Genomic DNA, 26,913 nt, shown 5'->3' with positions numbered 1-26,913 from the left:
ACACCTAATCTTATCATGACAGAGTGAATGCAGGTAAAAGCTATTATCACTTATTTATTTCACTTATTAATCACAAATGAGGACATGTAGACAAAGAGAAGCAGATGAGTTAGTGGAGGATTTTTAAGCTTTGTGACAGTTGAGATGTGGATTGTGCAAAAGGGGCTGCAACTGAATATTAGGAAGATGTTACTAATATTTTGTACTTTGTATATTGCATATATTGTGATATTCTTTTAGCATTTTCACATATTTCATACTTCACATTCTTTTTGTTCCACTAAGTTCTGCTCCTAACACTGCTGCTTTTTTGCACAGCATCTTTGCACTGCTGTAATGCAGTGGTTCTCAACGTGGGGTCCGGGGACCACCAGGGGTCCTTGAGGAGGCTCCTGGGGGGAAATTAATGAAGTGTTAAACTTCACCATTATTTCATTTACAAGAAGTTGAGACAATTAGAGAATGTAGAATGACTTTTGTGATCATAGTTTCACTGTTATCTCTCCTACAATACAGATGCAATTCTGGACAAAATGGTATCAAACACTAAACATATTCTCAGATTTGGGTCCGAGAGACAAAATCTCATCAAATCGGGGTCCGTGGCTCTAATGTGAACTAAATTAGGGGTCCTTGATATGAAAAAGGTTGAGAATGACTGCTGTAATGCATACTTTTTCACTCTTTCTACTTTTCTACTTTATATGGATGGAATAGTCACTTGAGTATGTATGCATAACCCCCATTTGCTCTATTAAGTTCATTATATTCTGCTTTTCTTCGCTGTATCCTTTTACAATTTGCTGCTGCAATGACCCACATTCCCCACAGCGATCAATAAAGTTTCATCTCATCTCATTCAGTTGACTCCAGCTCCTCTGTGCTGCATATGAAAGGATCAATAGCAGCAAGGGAGAGGTCAGGTCTTACAAAGGTGTTTGGTGGTTCTACAATGTCGAAGCACTTCAGACCGCTGTGGTCCGACAGCTTGTTACTATGCTTGATTATTTCATGGCAGAGCCTGAAATGCAAAAAAAATGCCATATTCACTTTGCATATATTAACTTCCTCACACAATTGAGTCTGGTATAAGACTTGTATTGCATGATATGTAGTGTTTGCCATTCTTAACTCACCGTTTCCCGTGCTCCTCTGGGTACAACATGTTTTTAATCTCTTCCTCGATGTCTGTGTCACTGATGGATGGAGGAGGATTTTCTAGCTTGCTGTGTGATTCTGACTGCAATTATGCCTCAAGAAGAACAGGCAAGTTCAGTTCAGTTCAGCATTTGGAGAGGAGAGAGAGAGAGAGAAACATAACCTGCATGGCTTAGATAATCATTTGTGAAGTAGTGCAGGAAAAAAAACTCCATTATTAACATGCCATACCCACCTTTAATTCCTCTCTATCAGCCTCGGTCTTGTCAGGATCGGTGGCATCAGAGACACGTGTTTTTCCATTCAGGATTTCGTGGACTGGCATACTCAGGGGATCAATCAAAATCTCATAGGGGACAGCGGGATGCTTCCAGGAAGAGGAGATGTGGATGCTCCACTTCTCAGATTGCCCAAAGGTCCCTGTGGATGGAGACCAAATTCTCCATATCACTGTTTATTCAAATTACATGCCACGGTGCTGGAGGAATGTGACATAGTCAAAACCCTAACTTCTTAAAATGTCAAAACGTCTGAATCTATTTGGGATCTTTTCTCTTCTGTGGTGCCTTACTGCGCAACATCCCTCCTACAGTCCCAGAGAAGAAAATTTAATAAATCTTTTTTTTTCTTTTAAAAGCCTAATGCTTGCTACTAAATATTTCAAAAATGTAATGACATTCTCTCAAATGCCATGGTTACTATTTCACAAGCAAGGTGAGCAAAAGCGTTGAGATAGCTGATAAATGATATTCCATAATGAATTTTACTTTCCAGGCAGCAATCATCTTGTAAGAGTAGGCATTAAATTTTTCATTAGGTGGGTAGCTCAGGATGGAATTAAACTCATGCCTTGACTGCTTACTAGCATTTAAAGAAACAACACTGGAAAAAAAAAAGTCAGCAAGAGTTGCAGTGGATCTACTGTCACACTAAAGTAACCCACCTAATGCTTTGTACCATGCTTGAGATTAATGTTATTTGCATTAACATACATAATGTCAACAACAAGAGGAATGACAAATACAAAATGATACGCACCTATGAATTCTCCATAGGCGCTCCAAAGCCGCACAGTGCAGTCAGTGGATGAGGTAAGCACCACTTGATCATTGTCAACAATCTGCAGACTAGACCAGAATTAAGAGACATGGGATGAAATGGGAGAAGGCATTTCTGGCAGGACACTCTAAATCATCCACTGTGTCGGGGTGACTGATGGCAGATGCACCCCAGGCAGCACCTCACCTGTACTGATTCGGTCATCTATTTAAGACCGTCCCACACACGCGGTGCCTTCTACGCTTTGTTTGTCTACTGCTGCAACAGCAAGTTATGCTGCTCCTGCCGCCGCTAAACCAGCCAACCAGCCTAAGAATGATTGGTTCCACCCAGGATGTAGCCATGGGGTGTTTGGAGTATGCAACACACTAAAAGTTAGGGCCATAAGGCAATGTCTAATTGCAGTTTGACTGCAGTCACTGGCTAATTTTAAACTTATGGCATGAGGGATTTCTGGCTGAAATAACAGAAAACCACAAGGCAGGATGTTGTGTATCAATTGTCCATATTTCACATACCCAGTGATGCTGCTGGTGTGGGCACGCCAATAGTTTTCTGCTGAATCAAGGTAAAAAAAATAAAAATGGATTTGAATACTCTGTGGATTTAAATACTCTGATAGAGAGAACCTCATATTTTCACAGTTTATCAGATCATAGGTAATGGCAAGAGGAAATGAAGCTGACCTCTTGGTGGCTTTTGCTCTGGGGCAAGAGCAAATTCCTCCATGTTGTAAACATAGATGTAACCAATTTGGTCAGCTGCGTACAGCAACGTGTCCCCCTCTGTTTTAGCCAGTTTTGTTATCTTTTGCTGGAATTTAGACTGAAAAATGGAAACAAAAAAGAAATGAGCTTCTTACGATTTCTTGTCTAACATTAAAAGTTGATGTCAGCTATTATTCATTATTTTACCATGGTTCTCTTACACTTAAAGTAACTATTTGAACAGACGGGACAGAATCCATCCTTTTCTGATTCCACTTTACTCTACTAATACCAACCAACAGTTATCTCCCCTGCGGCAACTAAGCATTACCTTCCCAGCAGCTAGGCCTAATACAACCCCCCAGATAATAGTCCTCTCAAAATAACCTGCTATATAATAGAAAATGTGCCAAATAGCAAATTGTAGAAACTAATCATGAAGAAATGAAATTACATGAAAATGATAAGAGTACGTTAAAATTGTTCAGAGCTGTTGCCTGGTGCACCTGTGTTGCTAGGTTACCAAATTCAAGTGGCATAATGGCAAAGCCGACAAAGTAGCTTTTTAGTTTTTTTCAGGTTTCTTTCATTGTACATATTAGCAGCATTTACGTTATACACTTTACAAGGAAACTTTCTGCCTTCTTTAAGCGGACTATAAGCAGAGGTTTTATTTCAACCTTGGGGAGGAGACACTGCTGCTCTCGCTGCCTCCATCTTCACCCATCTCCCGATACTGAGAGGGTCCTGTCTTCCCTGCAGTGGGAATAATGAGTGGCTGCAAGGAAGGTAACTGCTAGCCGCTCAGTAACTAGAGCAAAGTAGAGCATGGTGGATTCTGTTACTGTTTAATCAGCAATTTTAGAGGTGAGAGAACTATTGCAAAAAAAAAAAAAAAGTGAAGCTGGTGTCCTATCCCTTCATATTCAAAGGGGAGATCAAGAGATAATGTTCAGATAAATATCTTACAGCTTCAAAGCTGCTCACAAGTTTTCCCCCGTTGAGCACATTCCAGAAATTAATATAACCTTTAAAAAAAAGAAAGAAAAAAAATACATCATTAGTGCTGTATTGCAAGAGATTGCAAAGGATTATATAGTGCAATTATGTACTGTGATGAATGCTGTTCACAACACTGACCCCTGCTCCCTGATGACAGAAGAGCTGTAGCAGAGGAAAACTCCACATGTAAGGTGGAGCTTCTCAGGAAAATGATGCTTGGAACGCTCGTATCCATTCCTGTATAACAGAGAAAAAATATAATGAGAGCAATAGTTCCTTTAGTATCATTTAGTTCAAGTTCAAGTTTATTTATATAGCACTTAAAACAAGTTTTTACCAAAGTGCTTTATAGAATCGGTTATAAAAGACAAGAATAAAAATGCAAAGAATAAAGGAAGACGAGACTAAAAACACATCTGAGCAGAAAAATAAAATAAGTAGACATACACATGGACGCACCCACGCACACACATACGCACACAGTCATGAGTATACATACAGACCATGACAAACCCCTGGTCAATCACCAGATCACCAGATATAATCACCAGATCTGGATATTTGTTGTAGGCTGAATCTATATTTTCACCATTCACTTCAAAGGTATGAAATCACCTTGAACATTTTGGTATTCAGGTGGAAGAGGGCTGAGGAACCGGCTCTGTATGTGTCCGGAAACCACATTCCACACTATGATCTCTCCGTCGTAGCTGCTGGTGGCCAGGAGAGACGGGGGGCACTGAGCGATGCAGAGGATGTCGTCCTTATGGCCATTTCTCTGGGGACAGAAACAGGGAAGCTCTACATAAATAAACATAAACAACATACATAAATAAACAACCAAAGGATAAAAGGTTTAATGATGCCGTGGCAAAATTAATTTGTAGTGCAACGGGGCCACCGTGACTTTATTTCCGTTTTGGTTGTTACTGTATCAGGAATTCCTATCTTTGTTTGCAAATGAAAAAATACAATATTCTTATGTATTTTTCCATCACATGAGTATGTTTTTAACCAAACTGAGCAAAAGTATTAAGCTTGCCAGTTAATCTGCTTCACTGGCAGGGGAACATATGTGAAGCTTCTGCCATCTGTTGATCTTATTTTTAAACAAAATAATATTTGTGCATTATGTATTTTCTAATAGATAAAGCATGATGTGATATAAAGCAACTTCAACCTTTACATTATCTACTTAAAAATGATCAAACAGTTTGCACCCCTATAGCAGAATAAGTGAACCTCTATTTCAGTACAACATCAAAGGTCTTTTAACCAAAAACAACGTAAATAAATGTTTCTCTGGGTTAATCAATGGCTGAGAGGCATCCTGGTTGAAAATTGTATCAGCTTTTGTTTTAAAGCATGTACTGTATGTTGCACATGAAAGCCAATGAGTTTTCATTAGAGACTTGATTTTGCTGACAGTACTTTGGCCAACCGTGTCATACATTTTGGATCAATGACCGACTTGATGTTGAAGCCCTGAGCAAGCAGACAAGCCAAACACTAGTTTTGCCGCCATACTTAACACTGATAAAGAGTGATTCATCACGGCTTATGTGTTTTTTTCTTACTGAACACAAGGGGAATATTTGCTGGGAGAGACGCCGCCAACAAGGACCTATACACAGCATGAAGCAGATCAGCAAGGCAGGTGGCATTTTGGACAAGGACATCAATCAGTAAACACATTGTCTTCCACATCAAAGCAAAATACTGTTAAGCTGAACTGGGACACATTTAAAAAAAAAAAAAAAGTTTAATGAGACACAATACCAGACTGGCCATCTGGCGCACCATAAGAATTCACAGTTAACCGGAGGCTTATAGGCTTGGGGAAGTAGACCGATATATATATATAGAACACATTGATCTCTCTTCTGCAGGCTATTAATGAAAAACAATTTCATGAGAGGGCTCTGTAGATAATCAAAAGAGGTCACATTACTTACTGGCTACTGTAATACTATCTTTCTCCCTGTTAATGGGCCACTTTGGGGTGTGTGTATCCATCGGCCATAATCACATGGACGACAAGGGACTGAATGGCTCCTCCGACGGATCAAAGCTTGAGTGGGAATCAATTATGATTCTTAGAGCCTATGGAGAGAATTGTGCTCAGCTGTCAGAGGGAGGCCGACCGCATTATAAAGGTAAAATAGGAGAAAAGGGCTGGAGTGTAATGTGTGATGTTACTAGGGATTGATTCTCCCATTGTGAGAGGCTGATTAACCTTAAAGGAAACATGCTGAAGTAATTGCTGCAGTTGGTGATTTTAGCTGTTTTGAGAGTTTTGCAAAGGGTATTAAATGTTTGTTATTTTAGAGCACTGTAATGTACTGATAGGATATTTGTCATGTTACATTATACATTAGAAGTTACATGATTAAATGTTTCAATTTTGAAATAAGGAAAAATAGGCAAGGAGTCAAGGACAAATTATCATCAGGCTTCATTTAAAGTCAGTGGAAATGTCTCAGGACAGTTTGGTTCTTTCTGCTGTGAGCTAAAGTTTATATTCCTGTTTAAAAGCTTTCTATGAAGCAGAAGTACAGACTGCAGACTATATAGTTGATATTTGTTAGAAAAGTGACAATTTTTGCCTCACACCACCTACATATGTTGATATTTTCCTTTGAATTAGTCCGGAAAGCCCGAAATGTCACTTCGTGCATCTCAATGCATCTCACTGAATTTCAGCTATGGGAAAGATTAGATTGTCTAAGGTTTGGGCACAGTACCAAATCAACTGAACAGTTTAATTCAAAAATGAGAAACCCACCATTTGAAAAATGAGAAACCTACTCTGCCAAAATGATCACTGACTACCAAATAATATTCCCTAAGGAGTATCAGCGATGTTATTAACTTACGTGCCTTGGCTTACGAAATAGTGACATTTGAGAGGGAGAGGGTCTAATCATCTGTCTCTGTTGAACATTGAAATATTGATTTGTCCCAAAATGGATATATAGCCCTTTGGAGTCAGATTAATTATGTATCAGCCGTAAACTTTTCCTCTCCCAGCACAAATCCTAAAGTTATAACCGATCATTTTAGTAGTGGCGATCAAAGCTCTTGGCAAATGTTCCTATGGAAACAATGGGGAATTGGCTTGGAGGAACCTCAATACTGAAGTAACCCATATGAACCTTCAGGCATGGTGATGGAAGGGCAAAGGTTATTTGGAAGATATACCTTAGGTGCTGAACTGTGTCAGTCATAAAACCATCCATGCATTTCAAACCATGCTGAGACACAGTGGGGCGGAGCCTGTCATACAGATGCAATCCACTGGAGATCTATTGAAATGCCAAAGCTCTGCTGCACTGGGGCTTGGACACAAATAATGCTATCACAGGGGAAGATATCAACAATGTTATACATGGACTACAAACCACTAAATATGACTAATAACTCCCTAAAACTTTGCTAACCTGGAATTGGGAAACTGCAGAAACAATGTTATTCTCTGACATGTTTTAAGATAGATAGATAGATAGATGGATAGATAGATAGATAGATAGATAGATAGATAGATAGATAGATAGATAGATAGATAGATATCCCATTAGTCCCATTGAGATCAAGCATCTTTTTTAGAGGGCAGCGGCACATTTACAGGAAGAAATACACAATCTCAAAAACTGAAAGAAATGGAGGAAGGAAGAAAACACAGTGAGAAAGAAAGACAAAGGGTAGGGAGGGGGATGGCCGGGTAACAGATTGCTTAAGTTTTAGATTTTTTCTGCAGGCGATGCCGCACAGCAGGCCAGAGATCAGGGAGGCTTTCTTACCCATCTCGCTTTGAGCTTTTGAGCCAGTCAGCAAAAACGATTCTTGGGACCTAATACTACAGCGTCCTCCTTGTGTCTGTGGAATATGAATAGATAAACAGTGGGAAAGCTTTCCCACTACGGCCTTATAAGCACACCAGTTACTGAGGCTGTGCATGGGCAGAAACAGCCAACCAGCCCTAGGATATGATGCAAAACAATGAGTGAGGGCTTTACAGTCTGTGACAGATGTCAACACACTGTGATAAACAGTATTCAACATACACAGACTCGGAGTTGATACATTATGCAACAGATGACCAAGTACAGGTAAAAATGCATCAGAAACCTTCAGTCTTTTTCTAGACTCAAGAGCAAAATGTTAAGAAAGCACAATATATACAAGATACTACCAACAATAACAATTTTGTCCCTGAACTGTCCTTTGTCACTTTCAACACAGAGAGCTGTATGTTCAGAAACGGAGGCGTAACGATTGAATCCATCTCATGTTTACACCCCCGTCATCTAGTCTGCCTGAAAGAAAAGCCACTGGGGGAATACAAAGTCTCAGTCAGCGCCCATTGAACTACTAATTAATTTTGCCTGGCCTAACATTTTATCTGAAAGTTATTGTCCAAACAGTTTGGTGTTCATTAATCACCAGATCATCCTGCCATGAAGGCTGCGGCCTCTGGACATGATGAGGGTCCTCAGGTGCGTCCTGACAAAACACAGCCATGCAGTCAACACACTGGAGACATTTCACATCTCATATTAAAGCATTTTGTTGTGTTTGGAACTGTAGTGAAAGTGGTCTATGTACTGACACATTAAAATCCTTCTAAACTAGACAAAGCAAGGAAATGTCATTCACCTTGCAACAAAAATGTGGAGAATTCTTCGAATGTCTCTAATTCAAACAATAGCAAAGGCTGTACGTACTGTATGTGGCAATGAAGTAACAATGGGATGCAAGAAATTGGAAGAATGGAGGAGTTGGAGCAATAATTGGAATGGAAGACAGTGAATTTCTGAAATCCAACAGAGAAATAATACCTATACGCTGCAGAGAACTCTCTCTTTTCTTTTGTACTCACAGAGTAAATGCCAATCTTCCGGTCCCAGCCGACAGACATCACATAGCTTCAAACACAGAATGCGAGAAATCAACATGAATTACAATTTATATTAAGCCAACACCTGCCAAACAAACACCACATCAATACTTACGGGTTCCTGTGGACTTTCAGATAGGTGCAGTCGCACACCTCATGACATTCACCATCTACAGGAAAAATCGTATGTGGTATTTCACAGTAATTGGAGCGTATAATGCTTGAAATATTTTCTCGTGAGGAGGAAAATATAAATTTACAGTACATACCTCTCTTTAGTATCTTTAGACACTGACCGTTGTTGAAGTTCCAGATCTTCAGACAGCCGTCTCTTCCCCCTGTGATGAGTCTGTAAACAGAAAAACATGGTGTCATTATAAAGTGGGTAAATATATTTCATAAAGAGAAAACATGTCACGCGCTGCCTCATGTACAGTACCTCCTCCCTTTGGGGTCAAAAGTCATGCATGTAATGGCAGACAGGCCATGTGCGCCACCAAACTCAAAAACTTGCTGCCCAGAGTCAAAATCCCAGACTTTCACCACCTAAGACCAATAATATTAACAGAGAATTGTATAACAAGGGAGTATTTTTGGCATAAACAGCTGAAATGTAGGGGATTAAATGTGAACTAATGGTCCTGTTTCCCATGCTGTATATTGTCTTACCATAGTGCTAGACAAGATTCATTTTTCAATAGAGATGTCAAGTTGTACAATTATATTTTACTCACAGATCCCTCAGTGCAGCTGACAACTTGACGAAACTCCTCACTGTAGCCGCAGCACATTACAGGCTCATTATGTGAAACAATCAAATGGCTGTGAAGCTGCGGCCTTAAATTAGAAGAAAAAAGATAAAGAAATAAAAAATGAAGAGCGAGAAGGCAATTATAAAAAGGTACTGAAGTCGTCTCTGCATTCTGAAAAGAGCTTATATCCCTTATCTTTTGGTTAAATCTGGAGCATTTAATCCCTTAACAGGAAATATTTCAAAATCACACGCTGCCCTTGTTAGAATGACAGCGCCCATTGTGCCCTTAAATTAGTCCTCTTAAAAATTATCGACACAATTGAGCAAAATTTTCAAAATATCTTCAGAGCACATTCTGTGATGTATGAAGCACAAAGACATGAAAAAACAGGAAACCAACCTTATCTTAAGAGAGAGCAAAGCCATAGAGTCTGCCGCAATATAAAGGGATTTCATAGAAGGAGAATACAAGCATGCAGATATGTCGCCACGAACCCCGCTCGCTTTGGAGTGTGTCGTAAATAGGCAGCATTGATCTTGAATATCCCAGATCTGAAATGGGAGCCAGTAAAATGTCTTCAGCGGTTAATGAATAGAATACTAATACTGTATTCATTCTGCATTGTTTAAGACATTGGTTCTCAATCTGGGGGGGTCACAAGATGATTTTGGGGTGTTGTGAGATGATTTATGAGATAGGAAAAAACACATATTGCTGCTATATATACATTTATTATCATGTCTGTGTATGATTTTTCTCTAATTTTTGCTTTTTTCTTGTTAAATACTGATTAGTTTCAGCCTCTCTGCCTCCTCTCAGTAAATCGAATGAAACAACCTGAAAAGGGAAAATCATTCTTTGGTTGAACTGTTCACCATTTCATTTTAAGGGGTAGCGGGCCAAAAAGGGCACTGGTTTAGGACATCGTGCAATCGCTAGTGACACATGATGGCATGAGACCCACTTTAACAGTGTTGTCCATGGAGACAGAGAAGATCTGACTGTCCTCCGAGGAGATGCAGAGATAGAAGATGGGAGCAGAGTGGCCCTTCAAAATCCCAGTTGGTTTCCTGTCAAAAACGAACAGAAGCAATAAGAGGAGTTAAAGTGATGTTGAACTTTGGCAGTGCCAGTGTACCTTGGGTTGTGCAGCTTCCTGGACATGATATAACTCCAATTCTCTGTTATCTGTTGCTCCGGAGCTCTGTTTTCTCTCTCCATTCACTGCCATTGTATGGTGAAACAGGTCTGAAAATTACACTTCTAGCACATAAACGAACACGAACAAGGCAGATTCTGGCAACTTTAACACAGAAATCCGGTCAGAAGAATTTCAGTGTTATATTTTTTCAAACTGAAAGGTTTAATAAACACAAAGAAAGTGATTCACAAAAAAAAAATCAGCAGAATAACTCGTTTTTTTTATATATCGTCAGAATCTGCTTTGTTTGCGTTTGTTTATGTGCTAGAAGTGTGATTTTCAGACCTGTTCTACCGTACAATGGCAGTAAATGGAGAGAGAAAAAAAAACGCAATTCTCCAATCGTCTCTACCGAAGCACCGGAGAATTGACGATTTTGGGGTTATATCATGCCCAGGAAGCTGCACAACCCAAGGTACTACCAAATGAAAAATCCCAATATTCACTGTCTTCAAGGGGAACCCGGTAAAATCTGGTTCCTCACCCAGGGAAATACGGGTTCCACATGCGTATGAGTCTGTCCATGCCTCCCGTCACCAGCAAGTTGTGCTTTCGACAAAGGTCAAAGGTCTTCACACCTTTGTAGATGGCGAAGGCGGTCTGGTCGCAGGACGCCCGGGGTTGCGGACTAGAGTTCAGCTGGACCTTCTTGGCTTTGCCCTCGTAGCAGGTCTCTCTGATCTCCCTCAGCTGCTGCTCCAGGTTGGTTGAAGGGAGCACACAGCCTGACAAGGGGAAATAAGCGTTTCATTTCAAGGCCATGCGAATTAACAGTTGCTGCATCAATCAAAACATGTTCTTGGCGTTCGGGTAAGTCGTTATCAGAATAAATGACACAGCTGGGGCACGGAGTATGTAGAGTAAGCAAGTGGACATGCCCATGTACGTGCACGCACACACACACATACACATACACACACACACACGCGCGCACACGCACACACTGGCATTGATTGGTGAATTTGTGATAGATGAGTCATCATGAGTCATCCCTCACAACTCTCCTACTGGGCTGCCCAATGTTCAACACAAAATTTCATTACCGCACATTACAGTGAATGGACTTTGATAAATTTCTGTCTTCATTTTCAGCATGCAGCATTTCTTATTTGGCTCCTATCTTTAATCAGGGAGAAGATGAAGGTATGTGTTTTGTGTCCAAGTTATAACAAAGGAAATTTCAGATTATTTAATCTTTATTTTGGAGCTTGTGTTACCTATAACGAGAGCAGATGCCTCTTCGTTTGAGGTGGAGACAACGGCACGGATACTTTGAAAATACTTTGCCTAAATTGAAAGTAGAGCATTAGTGACTCAGTGCATCAGAGCTGGCATTATCTGTGCATCAAACAAAATGCCACACCACTGAAATAACAATGTCAACCGCCATTGTTTGGGCAGACAATCTCATTTCTCAGTCTCAACCTATGAAGATATTTATCCACAGAGAAAACAGATTTGAAATGTACACTTGGAAAGGTAAAATGTCACCTGTGTCACCCAGTCTTGATGGACCTTCCATCGGATGTAAGTCACATTTGGAGAAAGCACTGCATTGTCAATTCCTATGTTGGGCATATTTTCAATCTTTGGTAATTTATTCCATAATCTATAAAAAAAAAAGAAGAAAAAAAGAGCTGAAATGTATTATCATGCATGCAATTTTTCACATTTCTATGGCATAGCCTCATATTCAGTCTCCATTTTTTTTTTGATTGGCATGGAAACCATGGAAAGCAAAGGTAAAGATGTAATTTCCCATGATATTTATGGAGTGGCCATGTTGACTTTTACCCTCCTATTTTCTCAAGATTTTATAGAACCGATGCACTCTGTGTCAATATAACCAATACAATACAAATAACATATGATTTCATTGCTGTGAAGCAGATGTAATGACTAGGACTCTAAGATTTAGCGTATATGCACATTCATTCTGAATACATTGAAATAGGCTACGTTTTAGTATGGAATTAGTAGAAAAAAAGCGATAAGGTTCTGGGAACATTTTAAAATGTCTGAAGCACAATGCCAAGGCACTAGAAGCCAATGAATCACTAGGTGCTGACCCTCTGGAGCAACTTGCCATGAAGATATACGACACCCAGAAACAAATTCCCAAAGGTTTACACAACCAAATTAATATATATAGGGAAAAAGGAAACCCAGATACATATGTAATTGGCTTGAAGCTGCTATAAAGCTGTGGAAAGAAATTATAATCCAGTAGAATACTTGTCTCAGTAAAATACATTAAAAGAAAAACACTTAAAGTACCAAATCAGACACCATGACTGGGCAATTTAAAAAGGTTGTCATAAAAATTCATGGCAAGAAAGACAAACGTCTCTGTTCACACTGCAACCCAATGAGACTGAATATGAAACGCATTTCCTTTTACACTTCCTTAAATAGCTCCCTATTAGAGTTATGCATTTCTCACATTTCTGTGATAGAATTAAGGGATTGCCCTATTGGATAGAGAAATGATGAAAACTGTATTAGGTGAGGAGAGCTAGACAATTTATATTGCTGCAAATTTAGAATATTTATGTCACAATATGCAGACCAAGAGTGACAAGATGAATATTGACCAGTCAAACAAAATAGTACTGGAAAAAAACATCATGTAATCCCTTTGTTTGATTGTTTTTCTGTGTAATTGTTTTTGATTCACCTTATTCTGTTAAAGTAGATCTGTACTGTGTACATGAATAAACTTGCTTTCATATTTTGTACATTTTAATATTAATTGATATTAACATGCATGAGTGCTTTGGTAACTCAAGTAGACTTGTCATGCTAACGAAGCCATTCTGATTCTGAGTGTGATTTTGATTATGCTATACTCATGCAAGGTGATTGTGTCAGCCTGCAGTGACCATTACTGGTCATGTGGTCATTTAGTGGAGGTTCCCAAACTTTTTCAGGATGGGACTCACTACCAGAGGTGTTATTTTGGTCAGGAACCACCATACATGCGGCAAATAGTAACTGGCTCATGGGAAAGTCACTAATTCATTTCAGCTAAAGACATTACTGTTTCGCAGCAGGAGGGAAACGAGGAAGCACCAAAATCTGATTGGTTTTTAATGGCTGATGTCTCCCTAAGGTTCAGCTGAGTTTCCTTTGTAGAAAATCAAAGACGAGTTCAATCGATGACTTACGTTTCTGGCAGTTTGTATGCACAGAGAAAAATAAATATGAAAACATCCTGATTTGTAATGAGCTGAAGTGAATGGATGTCACTAATTCTGTTGCATCAAAATAACCCAAGTTATAATGAAAAATAATGAATAACTGTGATATTTGGTAAAATATTATAAACACATTTTATGATCACAACAGAACAATTCATAATAAAATCTCATAATACAGTAATAGTGTACAAGATTTATAATTATTGTGATGCATGTCATGTTGCATTGTAATGCATTCAATTTTGTGATTTTATAATGTAAGAATAGTGCATATATGCTAGTAATACTCTTATAATGTGTTGATGATGCATCACACACTCTTCAAGTAAAGTCTACAATTTTTTGACCGTGAAATTAATGTTCACTTTCAAATTCAAATTCGTGTTGGGATCATATTGAATCAAAGTGTGTATGAGTCAAAGTGTGTATGAGGGTTTAGTGAAAAACTGAAATAATGTTGAGTAAACCGAGTTCTTTAGAAAAGCAAAATTACCTCAGGGTTTCTCCAGCAGAGGAAATCAATATGATATTCACGCATCCCTGGATCACAAACAGGAAAATGAACCTTTCACAGTATTAATCAAGTGGGATATAATGAATGATTTTTCTCTGCTAATTGGATCTGGTGTCAACAAGAGAAACTATCTACCTGGGCATCTCCATACAGAATAGAACATTCATCAGCGCCAGTGTAGCTATGGGGGAAAAAAAAAAGCATAGAGCGTCAGAACAATTTGGGCTTTTCAGGACGTTTGGAAGATGATGTTAACATACAGTTGTGTTGCTCACCAGTAGTCTAATGTCAGCGGCACGGTCTCTAGGGCGTTAATCTGGCAGTAAGGCTCCAGAGAGGAGAGGTCGTAAAGCTGGATCTCTCTGTCCCTGCAAGACAGTAAAGAGACATAAAAACCAACATAGCATAGTCTGGGACCTGCAGTAAATACGTATAATGAATGTAGTGAATAAATAATCCAGGCATGGGTCAATTTATTAGACCCCTTTCTCATATTACCCTGTTCCGATGATCAGCTTGTTGTACTGTGTCATAGGAGTAAAGTCACTTGCCCACTTTGAACTCCTGTTTACAGGTCTTTCATGCTGTGATAAATGAACGAACCCACGAGTTAAAAACCCTGGACATTTCTACTGACCTAATCTGAATGCAGCATTAGTACTATCTGCGGGAAATTCAACTTGATTTATGACTTGTTTAGTGCAGTAAAAGCCTTATGAAGATGGTCTTACACAACTAATAAAGTAGTTATAATACAGAACTAGGGATTATAAATTCAAATCACTGTGTTATTATGCTGACTGGACAACAATAGCTACATTTATTTGACAAATATTTATGTGATATTTTGCATTTTTCTGAATTATGAATGCAACTCATATATAGTATGTAACATAGGCAATATATCAATGCAGGTAAATGTATACAAGTTAAAACATACAAACACGCTTTTGGTCTTCTGTTTTTGAAGGTCAGGGCTCCAGCAGCAAACAGCCCCGTCTTCTCGGAGCGTTAGAGCGGTGCCATCAGGGGTGGAGTGGATGTTTACGATGGGAACTCCATGACTCAAGGCCTTGACAGTGGCTGGCAGAGCGAAGGCCACCTGCTTACTGCGAACTACAGATTCCTGCTTCTCTCTGTACTCCAGCTGCATGTACGTGCAGAACTCATCCTGCATTATATTATGTAGGAACCGTACCATTAAAGCTCAAGTTGCCGATCCTGCATGTTAATAATTCTGAAATCTTTGTTGCGGTTATATAAAGCGTCCTCCGTAATCATCGGCACCTTTTGGTCAAGATCAGCCAAAAAGACTCCACAAATAATAATTAAAATTTAGCTGCGAGCAGCAAAGAAGTGGGTCAAGAGACTACTAGAAGATTATCTCCAGTGCTTGAAGAGGGAGGAATACGTTTTACAAGATTTATGTTGCTGTAGAGAGCTCCAGCTGCATGCATGTGTCCTCTTGTTGCATCTTGCATAATATTATACACAAGCAATTCAAGTGGACTATGCAGTAATCGTATCATTACTTAGGGAATCAGTGTTACAGTCATATACAACGCTACCCAACTATTGTTATGGTCACATAAAGCACGCTAAGTCAAGAATCTGTGGAAACAAAATACATTTTTAGCAGCAGAAAGCAAAGAACATGGTCTGACTGGGAGACAGAAGATCATCTGGTGTTTGGAGATTTGATACTTTAAAATTTTGCTGAGGATAGAGAAGTTTCTCAGAACAAAGACCCTGCAGAGAATGAAAGCTTTCTGGGGATCAAGAGGTTGCGGACGATGGACCGTTGCAGACCAGCAACTGTTGAGGAAGAGGTTACAGAGGGTTTAACTGGAAAGAATAAGAATAAGAAGCAGAAACTGAGAGTCAACAGGTTACAGAAGATTGAGGGGATTCAGAAGGTGTAAGGGCATTTCAGAATCATGCTGGTCCTGAGGTCATGAGTCGACAAACACCTGCAGGCCAGCACCAATTCTTAAGCACAACAGCCTTTTCCTAGTTTTTGACATTTCAAAATTTAAAGAGGATGAGATGTGTGAGGCCATAACATGAAGATGTTGCAGAGAAAGAAGAAGCAGCAAGGTTTGAAGTTCACAGGCGATTATTCAAACCCCATATTTCAAATTCCATGGCTGCCTGTAATCAAAAAATGGCCATTTCCATGCTACAGTGTAATACCACAAACACAGATATCCTCTAAACTCCTCAATTAAAGTATACAAACCAATCTATCATTCTTTCCAGCTTTTCAATCTATAAACATAAACCAATAACACATGGATAAACTAATCTTTCCTCTGAAAACCAATGAAAAAATACAAAAAAGTCAAACAGAGTGGATAAAAAAAAGCTTGGGAATATTCAGGAAAGCACACCCTTTTAAAGGTTAACACACATGTCTTATACGTGACATATTGTTTAGTGTACAATTAAGATGGCACTAAAAATTTGCTCATGAATCCAAACTGAATTACAGTTGCCATGAAATAAGCCTGTCACATTTTATAGTTAACTTTTTTCACTTGTAGATTCTTGGTGTTAGCATGCATGGAGAAGTGCTTTAGCTAAGGCAATTTCTCTTTTACTGAATGAAAGGGCTGTGCGTCCTGTAAGAGACAAAAAATGAATTTCATCTCACCCACGAAATCCTTCCCTGGCCTGAATAATCGATCTTCATGAATAGCCCTTGAATTTGTGCATTGCTCTGTGAAATTCAGAGAACAAAAGCATCAAGAATAATAACACTGAGAGTATTATCATTAAAAACTGGCATAATTAATCAGGTAATTGTAAAGTATGTCTTTAATTACAAGGATGCGAGACAAAGAGAGAACAAATGAATGTGAGAAGGTGAGAGAGAGGGGGGAGAGAGAGAGAGAGAGAGAGAGAGAGAGAGAAAGAGACAGAGAGAGAGAGAGAGAGATAGACAAAGAGACAGAGAGAGCTAGAGAGAGACAGAGAGAGAAAGAGAGAGAGAGAAGTTGGTCATGCTCTCTTACTGTGTTATGCAAACCCAAACATTTCTTCACTATGCGGCCAAAATTCTTCTCATCAACAGATCTCAAGCCGCCCATTTCAAATTCCTTTATAAAGGAAAATAATGCCGTAAAAGAACTGAATATCTCCAAGAAATCAGACTGTCAGTATTAGAAAAGATGGAGCTCATACCTCAAATGCCAGTTTCAGTTTCTGGAGGTTGTCAAGAGATACTGTCTGATCAATCTTATTTGGAAGAGAAAAAAATGGTGTCATTATTTGCGTGATATAGTCCATAACACGCCAAATTACTGTCATGCAGGTTGATTATGAATATTAGAGCAAAAACCTTTAGGAGAAAACAAAAACAGAGTGATAAGCTTGAGCAGAACAATTAAACCAGTTATTAAGATTAACTCACCAGCCAGTTAATAAAGTCTGAGTGCTATAATACAACACAAAGTTAGAAAAAAGATAGTAAGAGGGGATTTCCACACTGCCCACCATATCATTAACAACACACATGATTAGGTTGCCACCTCTGACTATTAATGGCAATCTGTAATGGCCACCGGAGACAAAGGGACACCCATGAAAACGTCCCTGAGAAACTCGCACAAGGGCAGATGACAGGCCACGCTCGGTGTTAATGGCCTCTCTTCAATTTGCCATGGTTTCCTAGCAACGGGCCCTTCATCCATGACACTCTTTGATCTATCATTAATAAATAACAGGGATAAACAGCCTAATTCCTCAAGGATGTAACAGGAGTCGTGGTTTCCCCACGGTATCTCCTGAATTGTAGAGATAATAATTGCTTAATCAGTCAGTGTCTAGTGTAGCATGATGGATATGGTGAAAGTGTTCATATGACCCCAGCTGCCTTCCAAATCCCTTTATTTGAACTGCATAACTTTGGACTCTTGAGGCTGTTCTGCCTAATCTGTTATGGTAAATTTCTCATTACATTAAGCAGGAGCGAGTGACTGACATTTGCAGCTGAAGCCCTCAAACTTCCGCCAGTGTCCTCCTATGTCATCCCATCACTCCTGTCAGCTTGAAAGCTTCAATTTGAATCTATTGGAATGCTTTTAAGTAGATGGCACAGCAACTGTGTTGTGTTTTACTTTGGCCTGAAACATGGCCATCTTGGCCATCGGGACAGATTGTCCAGCCCAATGCGCTCTCAGACAATGAGTAAATAGATCATCAACTTGATTTAAAATAGCATTTTTGGCATTACCTCACATTAATTCATTCTGCTTGTGAGGTTTGCATCAACTGTACTTTAAGACCTTGAAGAAAAATATGTAGCACAGCAAGGGCACAGCTGACACTCTAGTGACACCTTGAGGTTAAAACCAGCAGCTATACATTACTGTGTTTACTGGGGAAGGGCAACAATGTCATGATGCCATTACATAGAATAAGACAAACTTTTTAAACAGAGAGATACATTGGTTGACATCTAAATGGGTTGGATCGACCTTTCTGATTTCACATCAGGATAGACCTTTTGAAAGCTGTACCTTGAGGCTGCAGGGGCTGTGAGTGGAATCAGCACGGTGGTGCAGTCGTGTCGTAAGCTGAGCCTTATCTCCCAGTGTAACAGAGTGTCTCCGCCTGTTCTGTCTCAGCAGCTCTCGCACCAACCACTCAGGCTGCTGTTTCCTGCCCTCATCTGTCGCCTTCTCGCCCCGACAACCAGGCCCAGAAGTGTTTATCGTCCTCTCTCCTGCACTCCCCAGTTCAGAGAGGATGCTAGAGGATTTGAGCTTTTTTCAGTTATTTTGATTAAATAGGTCTACATGATTTTGTCGTTATATTGTTCTCATATTACATTGTTATTGTGGTTAAATACCAGCAAGCTGACTTCTGTTGCTCCCTCGCCAGAACGAACTTACTGTATCTGAGGTTATAAATGAACTTTACTTGACACTATTGAGCCATCACTGCAGCACACTTACAGTCACTTACTTAATAGAAGGCAGCAGGGGAAACTGCACTGAAATCTATTTAAGCCTGGGAATGTGATTATGAGTTCCAGGCAACAACACTTCCAGTATTACATGGTAACTACTCAGTGCTGCCACTGATGGCGACTCCAGTACCTTGACAACAGCAAACTGAACAACAACATGCCTGTATAGAGGCATACATGGCAGAGAAACAAGACAACGCCTCCACCCAAATCATCTCAACATCCCCTCTCTATGCTGAGATTAAACCTCCCAGTGTGAAAAAAGTGCAACTGAAGACAAAATTACAGAGGATTAAGTTGGAATGCCACTCAAAACAAAAATGTGATCTACAGTGGCAGTGAGGCAGCTTTAGAGGAGAGCAACAAAGCAGCAGGTTACCTGGGAACATGCAGGGTTTCTAATTTTCCTGAAGCTGAGGAAGGACGGACTTTGTTCCCCAACGGCATCCTTGTTTGTTGTCTATGTTTCTGTAAGCAAAGCAGAGCTTATCGCAGCCCATTCCCTCGGTCAGACCTCGATCAGTCAGGTCTCACATGAGTCTACCTGACACTCACTCTAACGTTACACCTGGGCAAGATGGGAGGCTCTGGTAACTAAGAGACCCACCGTGACAACTGAACTTGCGAAACAACTAGATACAAGGCCTTGTATTTCCAAAGAGGAAAACACCATTTTTACCAGTAAATAACTTGTTGAATCTTGTTTAGAACTGATAAATTATTGTATTGTATGTATTTTAGTGAATCCCCAATTTGTTAACTTAGCATTTTGCAGGCAATCATGTAGTTTAATTCATCTCCCTAATCCTTATGAATATTACTATTTTCACTATATTTCCATGAGAGAATGTCTGAATTAAACAATGATTATTATTATGCATTTTGCAAAGACGTGCAAGAACATACAGTATTTCACAGTACGAAAACAGATACAGAGAAATGATAAACTAAAAAAATATTCTATTTCTGTTGGTGATACACTGTGCAGCTGGAATGCATTAAAATTAATGTACCAATGACGCAGTGATGAACCATTTAGGCAGATGTTCATATCTTTTCATCAGGCAGAGAGGTTTAATTATCAGTAAACACAAGTTACAGCACAGTAGTGACACAGTAATGGCTTCTGTATTATAAACACAGATCCACAAAAACGCTCAGTGAGGTCCCGGCCAGCTTGATATCCACTCCGGCGAACTGGAAGAAAACGTGACAGCAGGAAGTTTCTTCACTTTCTCCCCGTGGTTCGGATGAGCATCTCTACCCATAAATGTTTCTACCGCCTCCTTTTCTGTGAAGGCCAAAACACAACATCAGTTACCTGCCTGTTAAAACTTTCACCAGGCATCATCAGTTAAAGTCAAAATCAGTAAGCAGTCTGTTCACATGCTCAAAAGTTCACAGCACATTATTTGATCCTAACCCTTTTCCGGTAAGATTCTGCACAGCTGCCGCAGCTCCTGGGGCGGCAGAGACTTTATCACAGACGTGACATTAGCGACTCTCTTTCCAAAGAACCTGTCGTAAGTTGTCAAGTCTGACCCTTTCTGCTGAGTGTGGATGTGACTTTGAACAACAGTTGGAACTGCAACGTAGAGGACAATGAATTCATAGAAAAATCCTTGGGCTTGGTGATTTTTTTTTTTACCGTGTTCACATGCATCGATGATGTGTTTTTTGTCAGTTTACCGTACCTATACCCCGGCAGGAAGCGCTATGATGTGCGCTGCAGCCACGGCGGGTTTGGATGCCTTGCAGTTCAGATCTTTGTTTTGGCTGACGGTAATTGTCCCTCATCTCTGTGTCGGTGCAGCACGGCACCTGACGCCTGCTGTGCAGAGGTGCAAGTCGCCCTTCTGCATTATTAATGTGACCGCATCCTGTCAAACAAGTTCCAAGACAAAAAGGAAAAACAAGGAGGAGGGAGAAATATTAAATATTAGCCCAATATGGTAATGATTGAATTCGGACATGCTTGATAGTGCTTGAATGTCATTACATGTTTTCATATAACCCGTACACAGGCTTCTCTACCTTGTGGTATGCCCATGAAATCGGTTCTGTAGGTGGAGCAGTACTGCGCTGTCAAGGCCTTGCGGATCTCCTCCTCAGACGGGGGACGTTTCCAGGGGAATCTGACATCCACAGAGCTCTGTGCGGTGCCCCGAGGCAGCCTCCACATCATGAAAGACTTGGGGAAAATAGATTGGATAAAAGGTTACCATCCACTGTGAGGGGTCATGCATAGCACCAGATAAATGTAAACCCTTCAGTTGAGGATATAATACAGCCTAAATATACCAACCCGATTTGGATGAGGGTTGTTTCTCCTCTGTCCTGAAGCGGTTCCTGTGCGAATGCATTCAGGTTTACAGGCGGGCTTCCAGCAGAAATCCTCATTGTACAGAGTTGAACCAAAAGGTCCAGATTGTGAATATGAGTCTCTGAATGGTTTTGATGTTGGGGACCTACAAACAGACGGACAGATAGATAGGCAAGCACACACACGCACAGACACACACACAACTGAAACATTTCAACCCTTCATGGCAAGTCTAAAAGTCAGGAAAACAGCAGTTAACTTACAGTAAAACCTCTGAAGCTGTGTTTGGCCGGTAGATGAATTCTCTTCGCTGAGATGTTTCATATGGGTCCCACCATTGTTTCCCATCTAGAAAATATTTTTTGATGAGAAATTCTGTATCAGGATTTTTTAGTTAGCTGAAGAATTATGTTCATTCTGTATATACTATACACCATACTGTTTATACTATATATACTGTATATATCTTGCATTTCAAATCCACGGTTCATACTGTTTATACTGTTCATACTGTTATTTATCTTAGCACACTCATACTATACTGTTCATACTGTTATTTATCTGTTATTTATCTGTTATTTATACTGTTATTTATCTTAGCACACTTATACTACCCCTTACAATTTATTCTATTTATATACTTATTCATACCACTCTGTTCATACTGTTCATTCTGTTAATACTGTTCATACTGTATATACACCATACTGAATATACTATATATATTATTATATACATCTTGCATATTCATATATCTTGCGTACTCATATCCACTGTTCATACTGTTGATACTGTTAATACTGTTGATACTGTATATATCTTAACACATTCATACTACCCTTATAGCTTATTTTATATATAGGCCTACATATATATATATATGTATATACATTACATTGCACTGCACTTTTACTGCTTCTTTTGCACTTCTGGTTAGATGCTAAACTGCATTTCGTTGTATTAGTACTTGTACTCTGTGCAGTGACAATAAAGTTGAATCTAATCTAATCAAATCTAATTAGCCAATACAGGAAATCTGCCATTGCCCTTCCTGGTTTAACGTTACCTTTGGCTGCCATGGTAACCGCAGTTTTGGTGCGTTGGATTGGGCCAGTCGATTTAATGCAAACCTTTCCAATTCCTCCACGCAAGTTCCCGATGAAAGTTCACTTCATGGCTGGCTGCAGCAGTTTGATGAAATCGGGAACTGTTCGGGAATCTTGGTCTATAAGCCTGAACCTATGTGTAATGAGAGATAGAAACTTTTGCATTAGTCTACCTTTCCTGTATATGCCACAGAGGCAGAGATGATCCCAGGCAGATATGCTATGTTGCTATGTTATAGGCGCTGTTGCTATGGAGACGCAGCCTACAACATTTGAAATACCACTGTGAAGTGCTCAGCAGGGGGGATGCTGCATTAAAGATTCAGCATCAACCGCCTCGAACAGAGCGGTCGACTTCATTGCCTGTCCCCTAATTTGTTTTAGGTAGCCTAGTTTGTTTTCAATATGCAAAATATGTACACTTTTTCAACCGCTCGTTGAATCGACTGGGTGTGTTAGATTATTTTTCACCATACTGGTAGTAGATGGTAACGTTTCGTCAGGTTAGACGGCGGGTCGGTGTGCCTCCTCCTCCTCATAAATTCATAGTGCAGCCTTGAAAATAAGGTAGGGGAACAGCTCCGTGGTGCTGAAATCCCGTCATGTCTATGATCAGCTAACAACACATACGCAGAGGTAAAGTTGACTATAAATAATGAGAACAGGAATAGTCGTTTCTTTTGTCTCCCAGGTTCTGTAATATTGTATTCTACTATGCATCTTTTCACTAGTGAAATCCTGGCTGACACTGTGTCTTTGTTATTCAATTTTAGCGCCATCAACCCCGTCGTGTTTGTCAAGACAACCAATCACACAACATGCAGGCCTTGGAAAGCAAGCGTCCAATAAGATACTCCAAGGAGTTGGCGGTAGCCAATGCCCAGTAACCGGAGCCCCAGCACGCACAATGAGCAGTGCTCTTCACAGCCAAAAGACCGCGCACTGACGGTGCTTTTCGTCCCATTGTCTGAAACATAGCGACGTACATCTGGCCTCATATAACGTTATTTGGGTAAGCATCACATTTACTAACTTATTGACGTAGCGCCTACTTCATACATTTCATGAACCAAACAGTCCGTTGTAGCTAATGCATTTTGCACAATTTTGGGCAGTGTACATTTTTAGCTGAATGACTGAGCTGGTTAGTAGTTATGTTGCTAACATGGTATCAAGCGCTTGCTAATGTTAACAAACACTTGGCTTGCTAGCTAGGTAGTTAGCTCACGTTATTATTAATTGGGCCAATAAAGAGTTCTGCCGAGATCAAGTGAGATGCATGTTGAAGGATAATTCCCCCAAAGACTAGCTAAATTACTATGTTTGGCTAGCGTAATGTCCGCTAATGTGTAACTAGCAGCTACGAGCCATTCAATTAGCCCGCTAGCTTAGCCCGACAATGGCAGCTGGTAAGATACGGCCGTATCGATATCACAAAGGCTAACGCTAGCTAGTAACTGAACGTAGCGTTAGGTTAACAAAGCTCAGTGCAGGCAGGAGCATCTTTCCCCGAAGTCGCCCACCTCTTTCATTTAAACATTTTAATAACCCATGTTAACATGGCAAGCTACGAGTTATCCCACTAACGGGTTAAAACAATGCAAAAGCTTTTAAAAGTTCTCCTAGCAGTATCCTAGCCAGTCTTATCTAATTAGACATTTGAATCATCGTCATATGAAAATGAGTACTGCTTGCTATCATTAGCCAGCCTAGCTAGTTGGCTAAGCCAACGGTGACGCTCAAGGCAAGAGCACACAAAGCAAGAAGGGAGCCATTATGGCTAACGCTAGCGAAGAAGCACAGACGGGAGGCTAGTTGGAAGCTAAGCTAGCTACAAGGCTACAGCCGGTTACATGTTATCTCAATAAGATGCTGCTAGATAATGTTGCATACTGTACTGTTGTTTTGTTGCAACGTCTAGGTTATATCCATGTAAATTAGTATTGCAAATTAACCACCACTAAGCTCGGTTGTAGTTTAAGTGCAGTATTTTAAGAAGCAGCATGTTGGTCTCTACATACAATAGATCATCAGTCACCCCCGACACCCCCCTCCCTCCACCCACCCGGTCTAAACAATAGATGGAACTGACAAAGCAGAGACAGACAATTGAGCAGAGGGATATTTAGACGTAGCCACTGCTGTTGTGTAGCAGACTTGGATACATTTCACTCAAAACCTCTTTCCTCCCATTAAGTAACCCAAGATGGTGAAAGATCCACGGAAGCCAAGGGGCAAAATGTCCTCATATGCCTACTTTGTGCAAACATGCCGGGAGGAGCATAAGAAGAAACATCCTGAAGCAAGTGTCAACTTTGCAGAGTTCTCCAAGAAATGCTCTGAGAGATGGAGGGTAGAATCAATACTACTTTGTTTTGTTTTTCTTTTATAATTGTCTGAATCTCTTATTTGTTTACAATATAAAATGTGCATTTTGCAAGGTGAATGGGTGTTAAATAGTGTTTGTGTTTGCCCAAAGACAATGTCGCCTAAGGAGAAAGGCAAGTTTGAGGATATGGCGAAACTAGACAAGGTCCGCTATGAGAGGGAAATGAAGAACTACATTCCCCCCAAGGGCCAGAAGAAGAAGCGATTCAAGGACCCCAATGCCCCCAAGAGACCCCCGTATGTACCCTAATTAACTTTTCCCAGACTAATGTTTTTTTCGTTGACAAGAAATGCTGAATGGATTAAGGTAACTTAGACAATGACTTGTTATTTGTTCCGCAGGTCTGCGTTCTTCCTATTCTGCGCAGACTTCCGCCCCAAGGTAAAGACTGAGCATCCTGGACTCTCTATTGGAGACACGGCAAAGAAGTTGGGAGAGATGTGGAACGGCTCATCTGCAGAAGATAAGCAGCCATATGAGAAGAGGGCTGCCAAGTTGAAGGAGAAATATGACAAGGTAAATAGTGAACAGAGAATTGAACCTAGATTGTGTTTTTTTTTTTTTTTTTGTGAATTCAAAACTTGATGAATGTACTGGGTTTCCTTACCTCAGAGCAAGTGAAACAATAGGCTTTTCTCTGTAGCACTGAATAAAAAATTCCCCCTGCATTCCACAGGATATCATTGCTTACCGTACAAAGGGGAAAGTGGATACAGCATCAGCTGCTGCAGCAGATGATGATGACGAGGAAGATGAAGAGGAGGAGGGAGACGACGATGATGATGATGACGACGACGATGATGAGTAGATTGCGTAGGGATGGGACCTGAAGTTTTGTTTATGCCATATAACCCTATTATACTCAATTTACCATCCTGAAACAAAAGTCAGACTGAACAAGAACATGTGTATATTTAATGTTTTTAAGATGTACAGTGTTATCCTCCTTTTTTGTAAAGTTAACACTACATATCTTAAGTTTGAACTTTTCTAGTGGTAGTTCTTTATCCCTGCCATGCTATGTAACAATTTAGGAGGACTATAAATCAGTATCGAAATACTTAGTCTTAGGTGTACAACTCAAAAATGAGATTTCTGAGTTGGTAGTGTATTTTTCTTTGTTTTGAGGAATATTTTTTCATGTGCTGTCACAATGTCTTTTTATTGTTCTTTGAATACCACTCTAATATCAAATGCAGCTGTCGACATTCAAGAATGTCTTCAATAAAGGTTGTTTTTTTTTTTAAGAAATTGAGTTTGTTTTTTGCTCTCCCAAATTCAGCTATCACCATGACTAAGGCCAGTATCCCACCACCAGCCCAACTTGGAGAACATCTAGCCTTTCATATTTTGGATAAATAATGCATAAATCTTGATGGGGTTCAAGGCTTTTCTTTTAAAAATATTCATGGATGATGACTGCACCAGTGAATAAGTGCTTGATCACATGATAGCCCTCTATTCCCTGTTTGTGCTGTCAGATTATACAAAAAAAAAAGGAAAAAGACCTCAGTGCAGCTGAAAACAATCACTATTTTAAGCTCTTAAAACCATCTGAGGAGGGATTGTTGTTTGTAATCTCTAAATACTTTGTATTTGTATTCTTAGTTTGTGTTGGATTGTTTGGCTC

At 39.9% G+C, this 26,913-nt stretch overlaps 3 protein-coding genes across 3 annotated transcripts; 1 reads left to right on the top strand and 2 right to left on the bottom strand.

The window, feature by feature from the left end:
* Positions 1-855: 855 nt before the first annotated feature.
* wdr95 (WD40 repeat domain 95) lies at positions 856-19,912 on the bottom strand. Its single transcript, XM_078283939.1, has 30 exons — positions 19,845-19,912; positions 19,014-19,245; positions 17,677-17,730; positions 17,508-17,591; positions 17,147-17,212; positions 15,434-15,664; positions 14,992-15,077; positions 14,769-14,861; positions 14,629-14,674; positions 14,473-14,519; positions 12,271-12,388; positions 11,997-12,066; positions 11,264-11,504; positions 10,543-10,648; positions 9,978-10,129; positions 9,558-9,660; positions 9,263-9,369; positions 9,093-9,172; positions 8,939-8,993; positions 8,806-8,851; positions 8,370-8,429; positions 4,542-4,704; positions 4,065-4,163; positions 3,894-3,952; positions 2,904-3,042; positions 2,736-2,775; positions 2,197-2,285; positions 1,394-1,578; positions 1,137-1,240; positions 856-1,021 (listed from the first exon to the last, which is right to left on the bottom strand). Exons 1-30 carry the CDS (start codon positions 19,910-19,912, stop codon positions 856-858), a joined length of 3,189 nt encoding a protein of 1,062 aa, XP_078140065.1.
* Positions 19,913-20,622: 710 nt separating this feature from the next.
* tex26 (testis expressed 26) lies at positions 20,623-22,867 on the bottom strand. The gene is made up of 7 exons (XM_071925374.1): positions 22,855-22,867; positions 22,052-22,136; positions 21,771-21,933; positions 21,500-21,656; positions 21,160-21,345; positions 20,889-21,050; positions 20,623-20,756 (listed from the first exon to the last, which is right to left on the bottom strand). The coding sequence occupies exons 1-7, from the start codon at positions 22,865-22,867 to the stop codon at positions 20,623-20,625; spliced, it is 900 nt and encodes a 299-aa protein (XP_071781475.1).
* Positions 22,868-23,817: 950 nt separating this feature from the next.
* LOC139931750 (high mobility group protein B1-like) lies at positions 23,818-26,531 on the top strand. Its single transcript, XM_071925346.2, has 5 exons — positions 23,818-23,906; positions 25,092-25,247; positions 25,374-25,519; positions 25,625-25,799; positions 25,960-26,531. The coding sequence occupies exons 2-5, from the start codon at positions 25,101-25,103 to the stop codon at positions 26,089-26,091; spliced, it is 600 nt and encodes a 199-aa protein (XP_071781447.1). The 5' UTR covers positions 23,818-23,906; positions 25,092-25,100; the 3' UTR covers positions 26,092-26,531.
* Positions 26,532-26,913: the final 382 nt, after the last annotated feature.

The sequence above is a fragment of the Centroberyx gerrardi genome, chromosome 6 (genome assembly GCF_048128805.1).
Source record: "Centroberyx gerrardi isolate f3 chromosome 6, fCenGer3.hap1.cur.20231027, whole genome shotgun sequence".
Lineage (NCBI taxonomy): Eukaryota > Metazoa > Chordata > Actinopteri > Beryciformes > Berycidae > Centroberyx > Centroberyx gerrardi.
This window is presented reverse-complemented; position numbering and strand designations above follow the sequence as displayed.

Excerpts from the sequence above, each read along its gene's own strand:
- wdr95 (XM_078283939.1), bottom strand. The coding sequence starts at position 19,912 with ATGCCGTTGGGGAACAAAGTCCGTCCTTCCTCAGCTTCAGGAAAATTA. Across the intron at positions 14,862-14,991 it reads AAGCTGATCATCGGAACAGG|GGACAGAGAGATCCAGCTTT; the intron begins GTAATATGAGAA and ends ACTGTCTTGCAG. Across the intron at positions 9,173-9,262 it reads TTTGACCCCAAAGGGAGGAG|ACTCATCACAGGGGGAAGAG; the intron begins GTACTGTACATG and ends TTCTGTTTACAG.
- tex26 (XM_071925374.1), bottom strand. Across the intron at positions 21,657-21,770 it reads ACAACCCTCATCCAAATCGG|TCTTTCATGATGTGGAGGCT; the intron begins GTTGGTATATTT and ends ATTTTCCCCAAG. Across the intron at positions 21,051-21,159 it reads CGCTTCCTGCCGGGGTATAG|TTCCAACTGTTGTTCAAAGT; the intron begins GTACGGTAAACT and ends TCTACGTTGCAG.
- LOC139931750 (XM_071925346.2), top strand. The coding sequence starts at position 25,101 with ATGGTGAAAGATCCACGGAAGCCAAGGGGCAAAATGTCCTCATATGCC. Across the intron at positions 25,248-25,373 it reads AATGCTCTGAGAGATGGAGG|ACAATGTCGCCTAAGGAGAA; the intron begins GTAGAATCAATA and ends GTTTGCCCAAAG. Across the intron at positions 25,800-25,959 it reads TGAAGGAGAAATATGACAAG|GATATCATTGCTTACCGTAC; the intron begins GTAAATAGTGAA and ends TGCATTCCACAG.